The following is a 22,092-nucleotide window of genomic DNA, read 5'->3' on the forward strand; positions in this document are numbered from 1 at the left end:
TCATGTTATAATTTAGGACAGGTGGTTTCTATCCTAAAACCCATTCCTATCTTGTTTTTCAAAATAGAATCTGCTTCACATATGCTTATGAAATATCGCCTGAAAGATACCATTTAAAGTATTAAAAAGGAACTATAATTAGTCTCATTCTACAGTAATATACCAATTTTCAGGTTCTCATGGCTAGCACAGTGGTTATGATCACTATATTTTAAAATGCCTGTATTCAGATCCCATTGATAAAGGAAAAATTTTTGTGCACTTATTTCCCACCATAGCCAAATCAGTCTGTTATCTCAGACAAGTATTACCCTGATTTCCTCCTGGAAAGTAGTATGGTTAGGTTGTCTGCAAATTTACTGTGCACTCATCTGTAGACATTATATACCAATTACTCATTACCTCTGCTTCATTGACACTTATTCAAAAAATCCAATTCACCGAAACCAAGATTTCTACTTTCACTTTAACCTTCAAGTCCAGATATTAGTTTGCTTCTGCACAATTATTACCCTGTAGACACCTTTAGATGTTCTCAACTCTTCAAAAGCAGGCATGTTGATTATTCATCTTTCTTTCAAACACACTGCATACTTTTTCTACAGTTAATTTCTTTTGAAGAAATTAGGAAGCACAGTAGACAGCCAATATCATTTGTTCCAGTTTGAAATTACTAAATTAACTTTTCTTCTTTTTTATTTATTCTGTCAATGCAATTATATTAGTGTATTAAAATATCTTTTTATTTATTATTTTCTCTGCAATTTTCTCTGTTTCCATACTTTGGAATAGTCTCCTTTCAAATTTCATGTGCATTTCTCTTTCCTTTTTTTTTTTTTTTTTTTTTTTATAAAAAAAAATATATATATATATATATATATATTCGTTTAATTGTAGATTGTTACCGATTATTGGTGTTTTTCATATAAGTATTAGTGTTCATACAAATTTGTAATCAAGTTAACCTGTATTTAATTTAAGGCCCATTATGTATGTACCGTAATACCTAGATGTATGAATTTTTTATGATGGTTCATCTCGTTTTTTATTATTAATATCCTAATATATTGGTTTTAATTAATTTATTTATTTAATTTCTTTCTAACTTTTATTTAATTTTTATTTAATTTCTTTCTAACTTATATATATATACATACAGTAAACCCCCGCGAATAGCGGGGGTTACGTTCCTGAGAAATGTCGTGAATACCGAAAACGCGAATACTGAGTTATGGCTCCCATAGTAATAAAGGGGTTCCGTTCCAAAAGTATGTAATATATAAGAAAAACTAGTCTAAAATTTTGTCTATGTATGTATTATACAGTACCTTCATAATATGACACTGTACACTGACAGTACATAGTGAAATGCAAGCATATGGCATCGAAATGAAAATAAGAAACAATTTAATAATAAATGTAATATTTATTAGAAATTTCAAACAAATCTTTCAAACCAGCGCCTTTGCTAGCTAAAAAACTTATCCTGCCAGTGCTATCACCAGTTTCGCTAAAGTGTTGATAAAGGAGTTTTGCTTTTACACGAATGATGAGTGAACTTAACGGAATTTTATTTTGAGTTCAGTCTTCTATCCACAGATTTAAAGCTTTTTCCATTTTTTCTAATTTAACATCACGAGTTACAGAGCAAATTTTTGAAGCAATTAACGCGTTTTCACGGACACTACGGAGGATTTTTTCTTCCGATTTTTTGATTGGTCGTACCATTGACTCATTGATTTTATAATGTTTTGCCACTGAGGAGACACTTTCACCATTAGAAATTTTGTCTAATAACTCAATTTTATTCGTAGCCATATTTTTGTACGGGTTAGAAAGAACTTGTCCACAATAAAGTCACTTTCTTCCATTAACACACTCGAAAAAGTCTGTTTTACACTGCAAAATGGTAGATTTATCATTTTTGTAAGCATATCAATTTATAAATTGATAAATTTATTCAATTTATAAGCATATAAATTAAAAGCAAATGACGAAACCTTCCATGACAAGCGCATAACACATACTGAACAAGGATTAGCGAGAAACATCCAAGCTCGTGATTTTGTCACCCCTCTCCCTCCACCCACTGAGCGCTGTTTTGAGCGGGAAAGATAATTTTAGCCACGCCCATGTTTTTTTATGTGGTAAAATATTCACGGCGCTTTAAATTTCACATTTTTTTAGGTTTCATTTTATATTAAATCAGCGATCACGAATACGCGAAACGGCGAATACAGATACCGTGAATAGCGGGGGTTTACTGTATACTGGGGGAAAGAATTTGAATGAAAAGACAGAGGTCTTTTCAAAACCATTGATCTCTCAATGACTGATGGCCAACTAATGTTCAATGCAAATTGACATACAGACATTTTTCTTATATATGGCTGTTAAAGCCTGATATCAGTTGGCCACAGATGGCCTTCACCTTTCCTTCAGTTATATGTTCCTGTCTTCTGGAATTAGCATTAGTAGAAGTATATGATGCAAGAAAGCAAGCTTATACAGCAACAGGAAAAAAAAAAAAAAAAAACCTTTCCCATTTCACTGATCCATTCATTCCAGATATTTGTCTAGTTCTGCTTTGAATTTATTTAAGCAATCAACTACCTGCTGGCTAAAGGAAAATTTCTGCACATCTATTCTGCAACTGTCTTTCCTCAGTTTGAATCTATGCCCCCTCAGGTTTGTAATCTGAGCAAGAGGAAGAATCCCATCAGCATTGAGCCTGCTCAATCCATTCAAGGCCTTATACACCTCAATCAGATCGCCTCACAGGTGCGTAGTCTCCAGAAGCTGCAATTTGCAGAATTTAAGCCTCTCTTGGTAAGAGGACCCCTTTGTTCCCTTTACCAGTGTTGTTGCCCTTCTCTGTATCTACATCCTTCCTAAAATGAGGCCTCAAGACCTGTACGCAGTATTCAAGGTGATTATACAATGGGATAATCACCTCCTTATCCCTGCTCGCAGAATTCCTGCATATCATCGACAAAACCCCCATGGCCTACTCTGGCAACCTGTCTGCACTGCTCAGAAAACTTCATATCTGACTGCACAATTATCCGCAGGTCTCTTTCATTCTCCACTACCCTGAGTGTAACACCACCCAGTTGGTACATTTCTCTTGTGTTACTGCTACCCATATGCAGTACTCTGAATTTGTCAATGTTAAACTTCAGTTGCCACTTCTCAGCCCATCTGCCTAACTTTTCCAGATCCTGTTGCAGCAGCATACTGTCGTTACTGTTGTTAACAACCCTGCCAACCTTTGTATCATCTGCAAACTTTGACATTAAGCTTGATATACCTTCCAATTGTTTCCATAGCCTTGAAATGACACTTTCAGACACATTGAAAAACTTAACAACTCCCATATGTGATTTGGCCATCACCATCCGTCCAGAGATTCTGTATTGCTGACAGTCATCCAGCTGACAAGCCTATAAAAGCATTTTAAAAACTTTGGAATCGAATTTTTTTTTTTTTTTTTTTTTGGACATAGCTCCCCTATGTTACCACTACCAAAACTATGCTTTTCTATATTCTGGAAGGCTGATATCTTGCACCATATTCTCTCCAGATATTACTCTTTTAAGAATCATTAGTGCTGAAAATGCCATTTAAGCCTATGTCTAAAGAGATGCAAAATTTGCCCATTATGAACCTTTCAGGTGAATTTTATATTTCGAGAAAGAGCAAGTGAAATTTTATTTAATACATTTCTACAGTTTTGCATATTTTGTTTCAAATGGCAGAGAACCTATAACTTTCTTACGTTTTGGACATGATTATTTTTTAAATAACCACTACTGTGATGAATGCGATATTTTGTTTTCACAGGTTTTTATAATTATTGACTAGAGAGGAAAAAAAATCTCTGAAAAACTGTTATAAATGACTATGCATAAGTTTCTAATTTTGGGAACTAAATTCTCTTCTCCATCTCTGGTTCTCATGTTAACTCTAAATCTGAAATTGGGCAAAGCCCAGTTGGTGATATAGAAAAGTGAATATTGGTAATATAAAAAAGCAAATTCTTCATTAGTATTCGGATGAATTCATATCAAGTGATATACCAATATTCTGAACATACATTAGTGTGCAAAACTTAAGGACCAACACTATTTCTAAAGGTTACAACCACAAAATCAAACGAAACAGCCTGTAGTGATTTGCATAACTGTGGCTGTTCAATAGAAAGCTGGTGCACATGCAAAAATTTGAATCGTGATGAGAGGGCTCACATAAGCAGATAAAAGCAGCAATTCAGCAGTTATGTACAAATTACCAAATGGTGAGCATGATTGTTACAGATGTTCAATTGGTTTCATACAGTGCTACAGACAATGAAATGGCCAGTAAACAACATCTGGATGACTTTACCTGGGGTCGAATAATTGGGAAAGTTGAAGTGCAAGGAGTGTGACTGCAGAGTTCGGTATCGCCCATAGCACCGTCTCACATGCATGGACGACCTTCAGAACGACAGATACAGCTGTTCGAAGGACCAATGGTGGTCATCCACGAAATACAATGCCCAGTGATGACCGCTATATATTTCTACAGGTCAAGAGGGACCAACACCAGACAGCGGGATCCTTTGTGGAGTTGCCTGGCCACAGCAAACCACGATATCCTGCGTCTTGTGCAGCTGGTTTGCAGTGGATCCCGCTGTCTGATGTCGGGCCCTCTTGGCCTGTAGAAGTATATAGCAGTCATCATTGGGCATTGTTTTTCATGGGCGACCACCACTGGTCCTTCGAATAGCTGTACCTGTCATTCTGAAGGCCGACCACGCAAGTGATATGAGTTTAGTGTATTAATAAACTCTTATTAATACACTAAATTTATAAACGTTTAAATATGTCAACTGTTTGCCCTTTAGCACCTGCCCATCGGAGACACCATTTACAGTGGTGCGTCGAACACAAGGACTGGACAGTAGTGCAATGGGGTAAGGTACTCTTTACTGATGAGAGTAGATTCAGTCTCAGCAGCAATTCTGGATGTCAGCTAATCTGGCGAGAGGTTGGCACACGGTATCACCCCGCAAACATCACTGAAAGGGATCGATATGGCGGTCAAGGTGTTCTCGTCTGGGGAGGCGTTATCTTGGACGGATGTACACAACTCCAGATACTGGAAGGCAGTATTGTAACCAGTACATGCTACTGTATTGAGGTAATCCTTCCCCATGTGCATCTGTTCTGAGGTGCCATTGGCCCCGAGTTTGTGCTTATGTATGATAACACCACACCCCATCGCACTGCAGCTGTTGATATCCTTTTGGAAAGTGAGGACATTGTTCGTATGGATTGGCCTGCATGTTTCCCCCACCGAACTAAATCCCATCAAACATATATGGGATGCTCTGGGTAGATGCCTAGCGACACGTCCACACCCACCAGAAAATGTTCACTGGCTGAAGATGGTGCTGACGGAGGAATGGACGATGTTACCGCAAAAACTTGTCAACAACATTGTTCTAAGTATGGAAAGGTGGTGCAAAGACATTAGGAGTGGCCATATCTCCTACTGAGGACCACCTCTTCCCTTTGTTCCATCTTTGGCAGTGATGCATCTGTATTATGGCAGCCAGGGCTATGTTGCCATTTTTGAATAAAGTCCCTCTGTACCATTTTGTTTCTGTTGTTGTGAAGGTGTTGTTTTCTTCACCATTTCTGTACCTCACGAGGTTCCTTGGTATGCTTTTCCCATATCCAGGCCACTCCTATGAGAAGCTACAGGTGAAAACCTGACTGGTCCTTAAGTTTTGCACACCAGTGTAATATAAACTGTAAAAATATGATATTTGACTTGATTTTAAAACTGCATCCAAAGATAACTTTGGATGCAGTTTTATACTTTGAAAAGAGATCTGATTGAAACTAAGTCAAGTGTTTTGTTTTTTACAGAAAGTCTTATTCTGGTTTATTCCTTTACAGAAACATGCCCTTATGAACAGAGTGCAAAATGGTACCACAGAAGAAGAACAGCAGTTTCTTTTAAAAGCATCAGAGAAATATAAGTTGTTATCAACTCTGTTACCTATAAAAAGTGTTGGTGTGCAGGTAATATATATATTTTTAATCATATGATGTATGAAAGAGTTGCCGTAAATTCTTTTGACATTTTTGATGTTGCTAAACATAGATCATTATCAGCAATCATTGTCTATAGCAGAGATGCACAATCTGTAGCTGGGAGGAGGGGTTAAAATTCATGAAAGTATTTACTTGATCCCGGATATAAAATCTAAACAAATTTGACTGAAAGCAGAGTTCTTGGACTTTCTTCAAAAGGAAAGTAAATATGCAGTGCAAGTGAAATGCAGTGCACTTCACTGTTTGCACTGCATATGAAAGTAAGGGAGCCAGTAATTATTTTTGTGATTTTCCTTCTAGCAACTATATATTGCAAATGGCATCAGTTTCAGTAATCACACAAATTTGTGTTCCTATAAGTAGAGAGGGGGGGGGTAGACAGTTGCATGCATCTCCCCCCTCCCCCCGTATCACGCTGGCAACGACTCTGCACTTTGCTGCTTACTTCTTGTTTTCATTGCTTTCACAAAACTTTTCTGAAAAGAAAGACGCCACAGTTATTTTTGAAAGAAAAGGTTCAAAATTCTTTTTTGGACGAAGAAAGAGACCGCACATGATTCTTTTTTTGTTAATGGCAACATTACTTCTGCTGTTGCAGTGGATATTCTTCAGCAGTTTTCCGATAATATTTTGATCTTATTTAATAATATTAAGGATCTTTATTAACTTAAATTATATACATTCGTGATTCCATACACAGATAACCAGAGAAATCTACCAGTAAATTGTCTCTGTAAGTGAAAAAACTTGTATTTAGTAATAGTAATAGAGGCATGTGATGCAAGAAAGCAAGCGTATGAGCTTATGTAGGATCAGCCAAAAAAATTCACACAACCATTCCCTCTAAAAGTTTGTCCAGTTCCTCCTTGAATTTGTTTAAGCTATCAACTTCTGCAACGACAGATGGAAGTTTGTTCCAGCAATTAACCACACGCTAGCTAAAGGCAAATTTCGGTGCATCTATTCTACAGCTGTCTTCCCTCCCTCAATTTGAATTTATGACCCCTTAGGTTCATAATCTGAGCAAGCAGAAGAATCCCATCAGAATTCAGCATGCTCAACCAATTCAAGGGCCTTACACACCTTAATCAGATCACCTCGCAGGTGCCTAGTCTCCAGCCACTGAAATTTGCAGAACTTAAGCCTCTCTTGGTAAGAGGACCCCCTTCGTTCCCCTCACCAATCTTGTTGCCCATCTTTGTACACGTTCAAGCAAATCTACATCCTTCCTAAAATGAGGCCTCCAGACCTGTACGGAGTACTCAAGGCGTGACCTGACCATTGCCTTATACAAAGGGATAATCACCTCCTTTTCCCTACTAGCAAAATTTCTGTATATCATTGACAAAACCCCCATGACCTGCTCTGTCAGCCTGTCTGCATTGCTCAGAAAACTTCATATCTGACTGCACAATTACTCCCTGGTCTTTTTCATTTTCTACCACCCTAAGTGTAGTACCACACGGTTGATACCTTCCTCTGGGGTTACTTCTACCCATATGCAGTACTTTGCATTTGTCAATGTTAAACTTCAGTTGCCACTTCTCAGCCCATCTGCCCAAATTTTCTAGATCTTGTTGTAGTAGCACACTGCCATTACTTTCATTAACAACCCTGCCAACCTTTGTATCATCTGCAAACTATGACACTAAGCCTGACATACCTTCATCAATATCATTGATAAATATACAAACCAACAGTTGGCCGAACACCGAACTCTGTGGGACTCCAGTAACAACATTAGTCCATGAAGAGCAGCATCCATTGATTACTACTCTGTCTTCTCCCATTCAACCACCCTTTTATCCATTGTAGCAACTTACCATTAATACCATTCTACTCCAATTTGTACAGTAGTCTTTCATGTGCAACAGTGTCAAAAGCTTTCCTGAAATCCAAGTATATGATATCAAAATTATTTTTTACATCCAGTTCCTTTTTAACCACATCATAGTATCCAATCAAATTTGCAGACAAGACTTTCCCTTAACAAACACATGCTGTGTCTGAATTATTGCTGCAGTTGCACATCTCCAGTCCATGGGGACTTCCCCTGAGTCCAAGGATGCTCTCATAATTATGGCTAAGGGTTTGCTTAGGTCCTTTGCTGCCTCCTTTAATATAACTGGATAGATCCCATCCACCCCAGGAGCATTTCTTATGTTTAACTTCAACAATTTCTCCTCCACTTTGCTCTCAGTTATTACAAAATCATTAAGCACTCTGTTGCAGTTTGATAAACTTCTGGCATTTTCCTCCCTTAACTCCTAATGTGTGAATGTAGATGCAAAATACTCATTCAGTTTGTTAGCTATCTGAGCAGGATCATCAATATCGAGTGGACCAATCTGATTCATTCCCCTTCCTTTTAGAGTTTATATAAGTAAAGAAGTCATTACTGTTTTTCTTAGCATCCCTTGCCAAAGATTTCTCATAATCTGCCTTTGCTTGCCTAGTCTCCTTGGTGACTTAATTTCAGACTTAGCTTATCTGCCATAGGCTTCTGTGTCGCCTGATAATTTATATGCATCCCATGCATTTTTCTTCTCTGCCACAAGTCTCATTAGTTCTGTAATATTTACAATAAATAAAAGGTTCAGAACTGAGCTTTCTGATTCTTCTCATTATTACATAGTTCATCCCAGTTCAGAAACATTTCCTATTTCAATACAACACTCTGCCTTTATTATTTTGCTGGAGTAGTGTTTTAATCTGATTTATGTGTTTTACAAGGGAGACCTCCTTTCCATCTCACAAGTAAACTCCTGTGTGTCAAAACATCGTCTTCCCCAAAGTATAATAAACAAACCAATTAAGGCCAACCACCCCATGTATGGGGCGAATGTCTCCTCAAGCTATACAAATGCCAAGGCGTTCGCGCTTGTAATGCCTCCTATTGCGTTGGCGGGCGTTCAACCCCAGATAACGTCATTCAACGTGGTGTTCAAAGAGCCATCTATTTTGCATGCACTTATCCTCTGCTTCCTTTCAAACTGGGCATTGTCGGCACCGCGCTTCAAACGCTCATCTAGTATAGCCCTAATAATACTGAATATTAGCTTGTGGAAACTTTAAATTAATTAAAGTTTCCACATTAGCTCAATGTGGAAACCTTTTTTTATAAGAAATTGACAATCTCTTGAAAATTTACTATTAGTAAAAAGTATTGCCGTTTAAAGCTGATGATTATTTTCAGAAGAAAAAGGATGCCAAAATTAAAGTTTCCATAAGGAGTTTTTGTTCACATTCACAAGACAGGTTGGATGGATGAATTGCTGGGACTCATTATTTTTTAACATATCCATATAGATATGTCAACACTTCCTGATCAGATTCTGGCCCTACAAGTATTCCTTCATTTGTTGCATTTAATTCCTTTAATATTGTTATACCCTCCTGCCTAAAGTTTGGAATCACATTTCAGTTTTCTTAATTTTCAAAGTTTTTATGAAAATATTCAGAAATATTTAAATATTATTAAAGGAGTAAGAGTTGTAACTTATATAAATATTTGATATATGATATAATACTCCTCACTTTAAATATTTGAAGAGTATAACTTATAAAATCGAACACTCATCATTCAGAAAGAGTGTTTGGTGTAAGTTTTGTATGTTTCATGAAAACATGACAAGAAATAAGGAACTGAATGTTGAAAAAAAGAAGTGCTATTATAACTGTATAAAAAAGTTATTCCATGAGAAGTATTGGCAAGAAACTAATGTTAATTTAAAAGCAGTACAAACTACCATTTGATGATTCAAGGAGACCAGCAATATTAGATAAATTATAGAATGTCTTAAAATACCGTGTGATTGGACTAAGTTTCAATAGCAAAAGCTTAATTTACGGTACTCACCTTGGACGATCTGCAGTTGTTATTTGGGTGAATGAATGACTAAATGTTTGGGTTTGGGTAATTTAAAGTTAAGTAGATTAATTGGTAAGTTTACGGGATGAGAATACATTAATTAAAAACGGAATTAAAATATGCGCAAGGAAGCAGAAGTGCACAACTCCATTCCTGGTTGTCATGGAGAATTAATTAATTAAGACCTCTAAAATATGTGAAATAGATGAGGCCAATAGTCATAACGGTAGACTTTCGTTTTGTTAAAAACATCTTCGGTTGGCAAAGTTTAATTGAGAGAGAACGCGTGCTGTATTTTAAAGGAATTTTTATGTTCCTGTGATGCACTTTGCGACATGCGGAAATCTCAAGTGCGTGAGATTCCAAACCGGGGAAAGGTTGGAGAGTAGTTTCGCATTTATGATGTTTAATTTAGAGTAGTGACGGAACCATTCTATGATGAGGGCTTCGTATTAGAGAATTTTGTAACTGGTTTTTAGTTTTACTATGGTAATGGCGGAATCAACTAGGGGGGGTTGTGGAGACCAGCAGTTTAAAGGAGAAAAGACAATCAGGACACCCACATATAATAATGGAAGCACAAAATAAAACCATAAAACTGATTTCTAAACACAGTCAACTACTTACTGCACCTGAAATTTGAGCTGAGTTCAATAGGAACAGAGAAACTCCCATGTCTACATCCAATCTAAAACTTTGTCTTAAACAAGCATGACTTCACAGTCATGTAGCAATCCAAAAACCTATTAAAACCAGAAAATCAAAAGAAACTATCAACACTGGACAATTGAAGAGTGGAAAAATGTACTGCAGATGGATGAATCCAAATTTGGAATTTTTGGATCCAAGCATAGAATTTATGTGAGACAGTCAACTGAAGGAAAAATGGTGCCACATTGTTTAGTATCTACAGTCAAGCACAGTGGTAGTTCCATCACGAACTGGGGTTGCTTCTGTTTTTCTGGAGTGGGTGAAATCATCAGAATTGAAGGAATTCTAAGAAATGAAGGCTATAAAAATGTTCTTGATCATATTACAATATCCTTTGGACTTTGATGTGAAAGAAATTTTATACTGGTATTACAAGACAATTAAAGTGGTGCTAGTGGCACCAGCTGTATGCTAGCTAAATTAGTGCGCTATTAAAATTAGTTAATAAAGAAGGTTTTAGGAAGTGTTGCTCAAAAAGAAGTTATATTTTAGATAAAATAAGTGTTGGTGAGTGATAGGCTGATCTGGGACCTAAAGGTGGTTTCATTTTCCAACTGTGAACTTTTTTTAAAATGGCTATCATTACTATTCTTGGATATAGGAAAACATAGGAAATTTCGAGGTCATTAAATTTTTAAGGAACTATAATCAGTCACTGGGAATTATTAGTGGAATAGTTGTGCTACTTGATAGCTTTGCGGTAGAAGTTTTCAGGATACCAAATTGTATGTAAAAATACTCACGTGTTGCTGAGTTATTTATTACTGTTATTTTCAAGGTCACGGTCATTCTACCGAGTCAGCCATTTTCATGAGATAAAAGAATTACAGCAGTGACACCTTCTTGTTCAGTGGGATTAGAAATTCGGCATAAATTGCATAAAATTATTAAATTGCGACATCGCCATTGTATAAGAGCTACCACTTCTATATAGCTGCATAAGGCTTGGCAGATCGGCAGCTTAAATCCCTAGCCCGGATAAATGGTGAGGGTTGACGTCAGGAAGGCATCCAGCCATAAAAACTATGCCAAAACAAAAGGTGATTGATGGAAAATAGATGTGTCAGGGCTACCGAACAAAGGACGGGTCCAGTTAAAGAAGTTAGTTCAGCTAGAGATGAAGAAGGAGTTGAAAAGTGTTAGAATAGGAAGCCGACCCCATATGAATGTGGGAAGAAGGTGAGGACAAAGAAGAAGATTATAAGACAATGAGCCAAAGCACAGCTCTAAACCATGCGGAGAATTTCTAGCAACTAAACAACAGGAGGGGTACTGCAGATTATGGTGTGGCCACTCCAATTGCCTAACTTAAACCCAATAGACCATTTATGGAATCATCTAAACCAGGTTTGTGAAGTCTGCCCATCTTCACAAAATTTATGGGAGACCTTACAGATTGCTTGGAATAATGTTAGTCAAGACACTATTATAAAATTAATTGCCAGAATGTCACATCTATGTAAAATAGTGATAAAATCTCATGGAGGATATTTTGATGAAAAATCAGTATAGTTGTTTTTGCTGTAAATTTTTCAGTGCTTAATAAAAAATCTTAAAGTACTTTTCAGTGTGCTGCTTTTTTATATTACGCCTTACATTTTCATAACTAATTTCAAAAAAAATAAAATTAAATAACAAAACTGTTGTCACATGCTGTGATTCCAAACTGTATATGGATTCTCTAAGTTATAATAAACACAGTTATGTTTATTCAGCATCCCATTTGATTCAACTGTAGCCTCGTCAGAATTTTGTCAGTTATTTCAGGATGTTCTTTTGCACTTTTCTGTGTTTCTGCAAATTCCAGTCTGGAGTCAGGCTCATCTTTGCCAATTGTTTGGATTGATGTGAAAGAGGAAAATCTTGAATTGTAAAACCTTTGTTATCTTCCTGTGACTAGCCTGGAAATTCCTATCTCCAAAAGAATGTCTTTTTTTTTTGTCTTTCCGGGACTAGCTTTTCTTTATTCTGCTCTTATTAGGTGAATATGCAATTAAAGTCTCTGTGAACTTGGAAGATCTTGGACACTTCCTATGTTGCACCAGACTTGCATATAATCATGAGAATAGCCATTCTTGGGCTCACTTTTTCCTAAAGTTTTCTTAAATTGTCAGGCTACCTCTCAGCATTCTTGAATTTTGTGCCACTTTATGTTTGGATTTTTTCTTCAGTTCTTAATGTACTCATGAAATTTTCTGTTATCATATAACCTAAAACAAACTCTTATTAATACACTAAATTTATAAATGTTGAAATATGTCAACTTTTAAACCTAAAACATGTTTCCTGATTTGAACATATCTTTTATAATGTATTCTTTTTCTGTTTATTGAGTGCATGTAACAGCAATGAAGAGGGGAGGGTATGCTGTCCAAAACCTAATTTCAGTTATTAAACACGTTCAGCTTTTCATTGTGGTGTGCTGTATATCACTCAGTGTAATAACAAGTGCAGGGTGGACAAAATAATGGGAACACCTATGATAAGAGTTATAGGGATGCACTGATATGGTGTTGGGCGACCTTCTGCTCTTAAAACACTTGTATTCTGTGGAATAGATTCAAATAAATCTTAAACTGTCTTAAGTGAAATATTGGACCATTCTTCATGGAGGAATGTTTCAAGCTCCTAGAGCAATGAAGGTGGATAAAATCCTTCTCACTCTTCTCTCCAAATATGTCTATAGTGGTTCAATAATGTTGAAGTCTGGTGATTGTGCCAGACGTGGAAGATGCTTAGTCTCAGTATCATGCACCTCAAACCAAGATTGAACATATCTGGCTCTGTCTGTCTGCCTGTGTGTGTGTGTGTGTGTGTGTGTGTGTGTGTGTGTGTGTGTGTGTGTGTGTGTGTGTGTGTGTGTGTGTGTGTGTGTGTGTGTGTGTGTATTGGACCATTATCATCTTGAAACATGGCATGTTAGAAACAATGTTTGCACCATGGGATGAAGGATATAAAGGTAATCAGTGGCAGTAATTCACCCATTCAGGATGATGATAGAACCTAAAGAATACCAAGACACTGCCGTCCAAACTATTGTGATCTTCCCTCTGTGTTTGATGGTTGGCAAGACAGTCAGGATGATGCATTTTCTTTGGCATTCGCCAAAACGTAAGCTTTCCTTGATGTTTGAAAAAGTGAGTGGTGATTCATCTGAAAATATTGTTTCCAATCAACAAGTGTCCAGTTTTTGTGCTCCTTAGACCATTTCATCCTCTTTCTAGAATTACCATCAGCAACAAGTGACTTTGACAGTAGCACCTCTGCCATAAATTTTAGCTTTGTGAAGTTCTTGCCAAACTAGTTTGCTAGAATCTGGATTGATGAGACTCACATTAAGTTCTGCAGTTATTTTTGAAGTAGCAGTTTTATGTTTACAGGCTATGATCCTTTTCAGTCAGCTTCAATTTTTCTGCCACAATTTGGCCCATCAGATTTTGTTTTTTTATGAAGCCCGAAAACACAAGAGGTATTAGAACCTATAGTACTTAGTACCATGCATGGGTTGGAGGTTGAGAAAATCAAAGAAGATATTTGTTGACATTACACTTGAACTTCTTAGATTTTAATTTTCAGGAAATACGTATGAAGGAAGGTTGTTCCAAAAAATGGAAGTTGTTTTACCATATTTGATGAATGCAAACATCACTTTTGATACAGCTGCTCTAGATACACTAAACAAATCACCAGTTTTAGTCACTGATGCCCAGGCGCCTCCGTAGCCAGGTGGGAAGGAGCAGCAGTGCGTAGCACACGCTTCTTGATTAAACCGGGTTTCGAGCCCGTCACCACCAACTACGGAGGATGCAGAAAGGTCAGGGAATGACCACCGCATATCCTCCGAGCAATATGGCCTAGTTGCTAATGCTCCTAAAAACCAAATAACAGCTGCTAACACTGATGCCCTTGCTAAATGTGCACCAACAATTTGACCTCTTTGGAATTCAAATAGATCAGTCATTTTCTTCATGTACCTTTTTATATCAACTCTAAATAAACATCAGCTTTTATTGCCTTTCCTTCACAGTACTACCTGCAAGAAACAAAAAAAAATCATCACTGCACATTCATAAACAGAATCATACAGCCATTACAAAAACTACTGCTTTCGTATCAGGTGTTTCCCTTATTTTATCCGTCCCTTGTATATGCCAGTGAAAAATTCCTCAAGGAATTAATGATTTTAAAAGATTTTAAAATTTTAACAGTTCTCTTAATTATTGTGGTGCTGTATTAGTGGAAAGAATTAGTTGTCATAAGCTCTGATTATTAATATTGTAATTTAGGGTGATCAGCGAAGTTATAGCTATGTAGTTGGTCTTTCAAGTTCTTCAGACCCAACAGACTGGGAAGATTTAATGGCCCTGGCAAAAATCATTCCACGAGTATGTCATAACGTAAATAGGTAAGAAAGTTTTCCTTTCTCTCACTAATATTGTTTACTCTTACATTATATTTCTCTTACATTTTTATGTGATTTTTAACCAAAAATTTTGAAAAATCTCAGTACTTTTATTTTGTGATGATGTCTGCTGAGATTTTTCAGCTTAGTTATATATTGAGGTAAAATTGTAATCCTGAAGAAACGTACATCTAGTAAACTGTATACTGAACTAATTTTTTATGTGGGGTAATCCAGAGGTTAGGGACCACATCAATCATATTCATATAATATAACACATATAGAATACTTTGTGAAAATTAGAAATGTAGTTTAAAACTTGCATAACAGATAGCATAGTGTTTAGCTGATCAGATGTCAATAATAAAAATGAAATTCAGTATAATGCCAAGATGGAAAACCTTTCTATAGAATTTTTTCCTTAGGACGTCAACATATGCCTCCTTGTTTAAGTGGTACCATATGGCATAAATTGCATGACAAGAATACCATTGCAGTCATAAAATAACAAAATGTGCTGTTTCTTTTGTAGCAGAATGGATGACTCAAACTTTTTGGAGTTGATTGCTGTTTGGTTTCTGTATCATAATAGTAAATCCATGTCTTGTCACCAATCACTATGCAACTATGATATGTTTCACATTTTCACTCAAATGGCATAAACTTATCCTCGTACATTTCAGTACTTTTTTGTTTCTGTTCTGGTGATAAATGTCCTAACTTTTCACCCATATGGGAAACTCTGAATTTGAATACTGTTGAAGAATGCAGAAATTTTTAAAGGCCTCTTCACTTAGGCCTAGTTAGCCAATCTCTGTCAAGGAACAATAGGATTTTATTAGGAGCAATAGGATTCCAAAAAATCACAGCACATTGAATGCACTCTCTGAAATATAGGTGAGTATAAACATGTTAAGATCTAGTAAATTGATGGTTTCCTCCATACTTTAGAAAGAGTAGAGGTGGACAGTAACTGGAAGGGTGGATTTGTCTCCCTTTCTAGAAACTAGCTGGATATGAGCAAATTTCCAAGCAGAAGGAAAAGCAGCAGTGGAATAAGATAGTGTAAAAGTCAAGACCTGTAGCTTTCTTGGCATAAATATTGTTTGGAATCTTCTAGCATCCTTAATTAGATTCCTATCATAATTAATACGCTCCGCTCAATGCTATTGAAAGCATTGAGTGGAGTATATTAATTATGATAGGAATGTTTACCAAGATCATCAATACAAAAATTAGAAGAAGAACAGGATGCTAGTAAGGTAGTTTTATCTTTACTGAGGATGCAATAGAACCATCAAGTTGTAACAGAGGTGGGACTATAGATGGACAAAGTTGTGCCCTATAGCTGTCGCAAATATTTTTTTTTTTTTTTTTTTTTTACTGTTCAAAATTGAGTTGGATTGATTAATACTGTTTTACAATTGTTGCAAGTTTTGTGTAGGCAGAAAATAAAACTAGATATTTGGATACAAGCCAATGCAATATATGACATTATTTTCTTGAACAGCCTTAGTACATTTATTGAAAAACCAAGTTTTACATAAAGGATTTCACCTCTACTAGAATAATTTCACTGGCACAATTTGAGTAAACATAGAGTTCAGGAGATTTAAAACGGTAATCCCACCAAGGAAAGGAGGAATAGAAATCATGCAGATCATTCCTTTTTGCATTGTTTTAATGCCAAACAACATGAGGCCAAGAATGGCCATGAGTGAGAGGCTCTATTGGGGAAGAGACTATCACCAAGATGTGATCTGAGGTATCTGATAGACCAGTAACATTAACTGTGTACTTTGAAGAGTTTTTTTGTGAAAGTAAAACGAGTGTTGGGTGTGTTGCTAAGAATGTCTGGTATGATGATGTGCATGGGCAAGCTGTGTGCGATCATTAGTATTTGCAAAAACCTTAGCATCTCAACCAGATTGGGCCATTTAACTACAAAACTGAAGACAACTGGAATTGTGAACATTAAAATCATCAAGGAAAACTATCTCACTGCTAGAAAAGTTAGTTTGGAAAAAGTTGACTTTTTCCACTGAAATAGTTCTGAGTGGTTAGTAGAATTAGGAGAGCAATAGAAACAACAGTTGAATTTGACAGAATGGAAGAGCAAAATATGAATGCAGAGGGGATGAAAAAATAGAGTTTGACTTGAAGTCTCTAACAAGGAATATCAGACTGGACATAAGCACATACTCCACCTTAAGTGAAAGAATATTAAAGATTGAATAATTAGGGAAACAGATGTTTTTTGGTTGAGGTAACTGATAATTGAGATTTTCTCAAAAAGAGGAAGTGAAGTTTGGCAGATTGTATTGGAAATGGACATTATTCAGATTGAAACTGAGACCATGTCTGTTTGGAAATGAATGAGGAAGTTTTTAGGAGGTTTAGGCCTTTTTGCAGATAAGTTTATTCTCTTAGTTTCACTCTTCATGATGCAAAGTAGTTTATCAGTAGTTCAGTTTTGTGGACTATCTAGCAGCCAGCCTGCAAAAGCTGTTTTAGAGCTGTAGAGCAATATTCCTCGATATAAGGAATATTGTATTTCCCTGTGATGCCTGTCATAATCTCAAAAGACATCACTCATGCATGATAAAAGAGATGGGGATTGCCAAAGCTTTGCTCTAGAGACAACATGAGTTTTATCACTCCAGGCTTCCAGAAAGTAAAGCAGTGGTATTGCACCAGATGATGGGAGTTATCCACCACCTAGTATTTGGTGAGAGAAAGAGAGAGGAGTGGCATTCCTCTGTGTGATATGGATGCTACACCTCAACCCTTGCTTACCTGGTTGGTCATATCTGGTGTACCGGGTGCAGTGTTTCAGACTCTGCACATGGAGGTTTTACCCAAGGTTACTAACACTCCCACCATTGTGAAGATGCAAGCAGAGAATTTGGTTGTTGCAAAACAGCAGGACTTCTCTGAAATTTGATCCACTTGACTCTCAGTTGTCCTGAATATCAGGTCCATCAACATTTTACTCTCAGTAGCAAGGCATAACTGTCATACCTGGAGGAATGTCTGTGACAAGCCTCAGGTACCTCATCTAATCTGTTCAGTCTAATCTTTCATCCTGATTAAAGACTGTTCCTAGATATACAAAATTATTAACTTGTTCCAATTTTTAGTTAATGTTCTAAATTTTTAATTGTTTCTTCCAGTTATTATAACTTGATTTTGTGTAACTAATTTTCATTGCAACTTTCTATAACCTTTTTGTCTAACATTGTTTTCTATCTGGTGTTTCATGAATCCCTACTATGCCTATTGGATTCAGAAGAAAATTCTGAGGGTTCACAGGAAAAATTTGGTAATAGTGTTTTATTTTCAGTTCCGGTTCTATAGTTCTCATCATTATTTTAGTCTCTGTCCAATTTCTTAAGACCATATTCTCTCTTTTGTTCATTAAAACTTTATAGTGCCATGTTCCTAAAGGAAACTTCATAAGTTTCATTAGTTCAGCTAAATGGTTTTGTTTAAATTTTTTTTATGTTTCAAGAGAAACATTTTAATATTATTAATAATCTAATGAACGACTAACCTAATCAATTCAGTTTCACGAAGATCATGAAAGTTACTTTTTCTTTCTTTTTTCAGCACATAATCAACGTACAGTAGTGATTTAATTTTTATATCTCTAACTTTAAACTTTATCAGTAACTTGTATTCTTTCATTAATTCTTTTTATTTCATGGTCCATGAAGATTATAAAAAGAAATGGAAATAAGGTACAGCCCCACTCTCTCTATATGATTTAAATTTAAACCATGCTTCGTTCAATCCTCATTGCAGATTTCCCACTTCATGCAAATGTTTTATTCCCTTTAAAAGATTATCCTTAATGCCATGATGTTCTAAAATATGGTATAGCAAATTTCTAGGTACTTTGTCATATGCTTTTTCAAGATCACCAAATGCTTAATACATGTTTTTGTTATGTTTCATTGATTTTTATAATTTGTCTTGGTGCAGATATTTGCTTCTGGCATCTGTGTGACCTTTTGTCCTTGCCTAGGGTTACATTCAACAGTGTCTTTAACCATCTTTACTAAAGAGTAAATTCCTCTGCAATTGCTGCATTCAGCTTTATTTCCCTTTTTTATATATTAGTGCAGTTGATGCTTTCTCTAATCCTCTTGAATTTTTCTTTGCAAACAGCTTCTGGATAATGTAACATAATCACTGTGAACACTTTTTAATCCAGCTTTTTAGCTTTTCAGGTCTGATTTAATTTACACCTACTGCCTTTCTTACTTTGTTTTCCTCAGTCTTATCTACCCCAACAGTAGAGAGATGTCTGTAATTTCTCCTTTTGATCTTTTTCTCTTCTTCGGTGATGCCTTCAATTCCATTTAACAATCAACTCCATAATTCCAAAGTATCCTTTTTTTTTTTTTTTTTTTTTTAATTCATTTTTGTCATTTCTGATTACCTTAGTTATGGTTTTTCTGCCTTCCTGATTATTCTTTTCCATGTTTTTTCCAAGATTTTTATTTACCCTCTTTCACACACATTTTAGCTATGTTATACTTTCTTAATATTCCAGTAAGGATTTCTTAGATTTATCACCAAAAATTTATTATTTATTTATTTTATTTATTTATTTTTTTTTTTGTTTGTTTCTCTGACTTCTTGGGTCTGCCATAAACATTCTGAATTTCGTATCTTTGCAAACCTTCTCCACATACATCTTCTTCTGCTCCCACTAACTAATGGTGCCTCAGTAGCCAGGTGGGAAGGAGCAGCAGTGCGTAGCACACGCTTCTTGATTAGACCGGGGTTCGAGCCCGTCACCACCAAATACGGAGGATGCGGAAAGGTCAGGGAATGACCACCGCATATCCCGGAGCAATATGGCCTTAGTTGCTAATGCTCCTAAAAAACAAAACAAACAAACAAAGCTCCCACTAACATTCTCTTAAATTTTTGTCATTCTTCATCTGAAGTTATGTTAGCACCAGGAATGACTTTTAATTTTGAACAGTAAGGTTTCTCTATTATGCTTGTTGACAAATCTAAGAGGTTTTTTTTTTTTTTTTTTGACTGTTTTAATACTGCTGATATGATATCAACCTACTTCTTCTATTGTAAGAGAAATGTGGCAATACCTTTCCTTAACTGTACTCTTAACTAAACAATAATTATAAATAAATTTACTCTGGAATTAAGATATGGTGTAAGGGAAATGTGGCAATAACTAGTTACAACTCTCCTGTATCCATCAACCTGGCAGAAGTATGTCAATAGTAAGGTATGGTGTAAGAGAGATGTGGCAATAACTTTCAGAACTACTTTGGAAGAAAGTTTAATTGGCCCAGAAGCTTGATTCATGTGGAGAAAATACAGATCAGTTTAAGGCCCAAAAAAGATGAAACTGAAGTTTTATATATTGGAAAGAACAGTAGAAACTAATGACAAAGAATGAACAGTGATTGGAGATTTAAATAGCAGAATAGAAAAAGATAATTACATCTACAGAGATATTTTAGTAAAATTTTAAGAGAAGGACAAACCTAATAATTATGATGGTAAAGAGCTGCTAGAATTGTGTGCAAGCCATGTACTCTTAATCGCAACTATATGATTAACAAGGTTGAATTTTTTTCTTCAATCTCAAATCCTCTGTATATACAAGGGTATACAGAGGATTTAAGATTGAAATGACTATAATCTTGAGTAAACTGTATTTGCTATTTAAACTTTTAACATGGACGTTGCCTGTCTTGGTGGTTTTTCCAATTGCATGTCCTAGTTCCCCAGAAAACACAGCATGGACCTTGCTGACATGAGCAGTGTCTCAGCTGGTGTGTTCTGATCATTTCATCTTAACATAGTGAAAATTATTCAGCGTTTAATATGATCAATATGAGCCTGTAATTTCATATTGGATATGCAACTTAGTCATTTTTAGTAGGATTGGGAAAGGGGATGCTTAGATAGCCTCAGACCCTCGAGTAAGCCACATATTGTGAAGTATTATGACGCTCGATGTGTAGAGGGGAAGAACATCCTGTGTTACCAAGGCTTATGAATGGAGGGAGCTTAGATATTCCTAATATTTTTCACCATCAGTGTAGTTATGGTGAAATACCACTAGATGAACACTCCCCTTAATGTGTTCATCTAGTGGTAATATAGGACAACAATCTCGTATATCCTCAATATTAAAGGGGGAATTCACCCCTAAAACATTACGATTTGGATTGGCGTTGTGTTTACATCAGGCATCTAGATATGCAAATAGCCCGACCCTCGATACCGCAATAATCTTCAAAGAGTATCTTGTTCCTAAATCCGACACTTTCTGCCGTAAATGAGAACTTAGCAAAGAGGCAATTGTCCAATGTAACAAATATTTATTATTTGTTACATTGGACAGTGTAACAAATAATAATTCATTCATTAACATATCATAAGGAAAAACATGATATCTGTTGGTATAGGAAAGCTGATAGCTAACACAATAATACATACTGATATTATCTTTATACTGGTCACTCGCTTGTACCATGAATATAGTAATCACATATAAGTAGCTGTCACTGCTACTTTGACTCTGCTAATAACTTTAAACATAATGTTTAGACATGGGATATTCCAAATATCTACTTATTGCCCATAACTTACAATAGCACTTTTAGAATCATACCAATCTCAAAATTATAACATATTAAGAATCAACAAAATATGAGAAGCAAATGTCTTCCTAGTGCTAGCACTAGGAAGACATATATAAAATATTAGAAAGTAGCCATTTTCTTTTAATCGTAACTATTACATTATTACTCCACTAAGATTGCCTTTCCTACTCATCTTACACATAGTCAAGTTTTCTCACTTGCCCCCATTCTTCTCTTCTGGCTGTTTTTCTCTTCTCTTCTGTCTGAGCTGAACTCTCCGTGGCACCTGTTTGGACAAGCTGGGGGCATTGGCTACTTCAGTGATAGACACAAAACTACTTATGAAACTTATTCACATTTTGCACACCT

The 22,092-nt window shown here is 36.0% G+C and overlaps 1 protein-coding gene across 3 annotated transcripts in view; it reads left to right on the top strand.

Annotated features, from left to right (window-relative positions):
• The window catches only part of bur (GMP synthase burgundy), a 182,154-nt gene that overhangs the window by 149,080 nt on the left and 10,982 nt on the right, over nt 1-22,092 (top strand). For all 3 annotated transcript variants that reach the window (XM_090372708.1, XM_090372709.1, XM_090372710.1), the window contains exons 13-14: nt 5,949-6,074; nt 14,976-15,094. In XM_090372708.1, coding sequence (XP_090228834.1) covers nt 5,949-6,074; nt 14,976-15,094 — 245 coding nt within the window. The remainder of the gene's footprint in view (nt 1-5,948; nt 6,075-14,975; nt 15,095-22,092) is intronic.

This window comes from Mastigoproctus giganteus, chromosome 4 (genome assembly GCF_048544385.1).
Source record: "Mastigoproctus giganteus isolate SK-2022 chromosome 4, ASM4854438v1, whole genome shotgun sequence".
NCBI classification, from domain to species: domain Eukaryota; kingdom Metazoa; phylum Arthropoda; class Arachnida; order Uropygi; family Thelyphonidae; genus Mastigoproctus; species Mastigoproctus giganteus.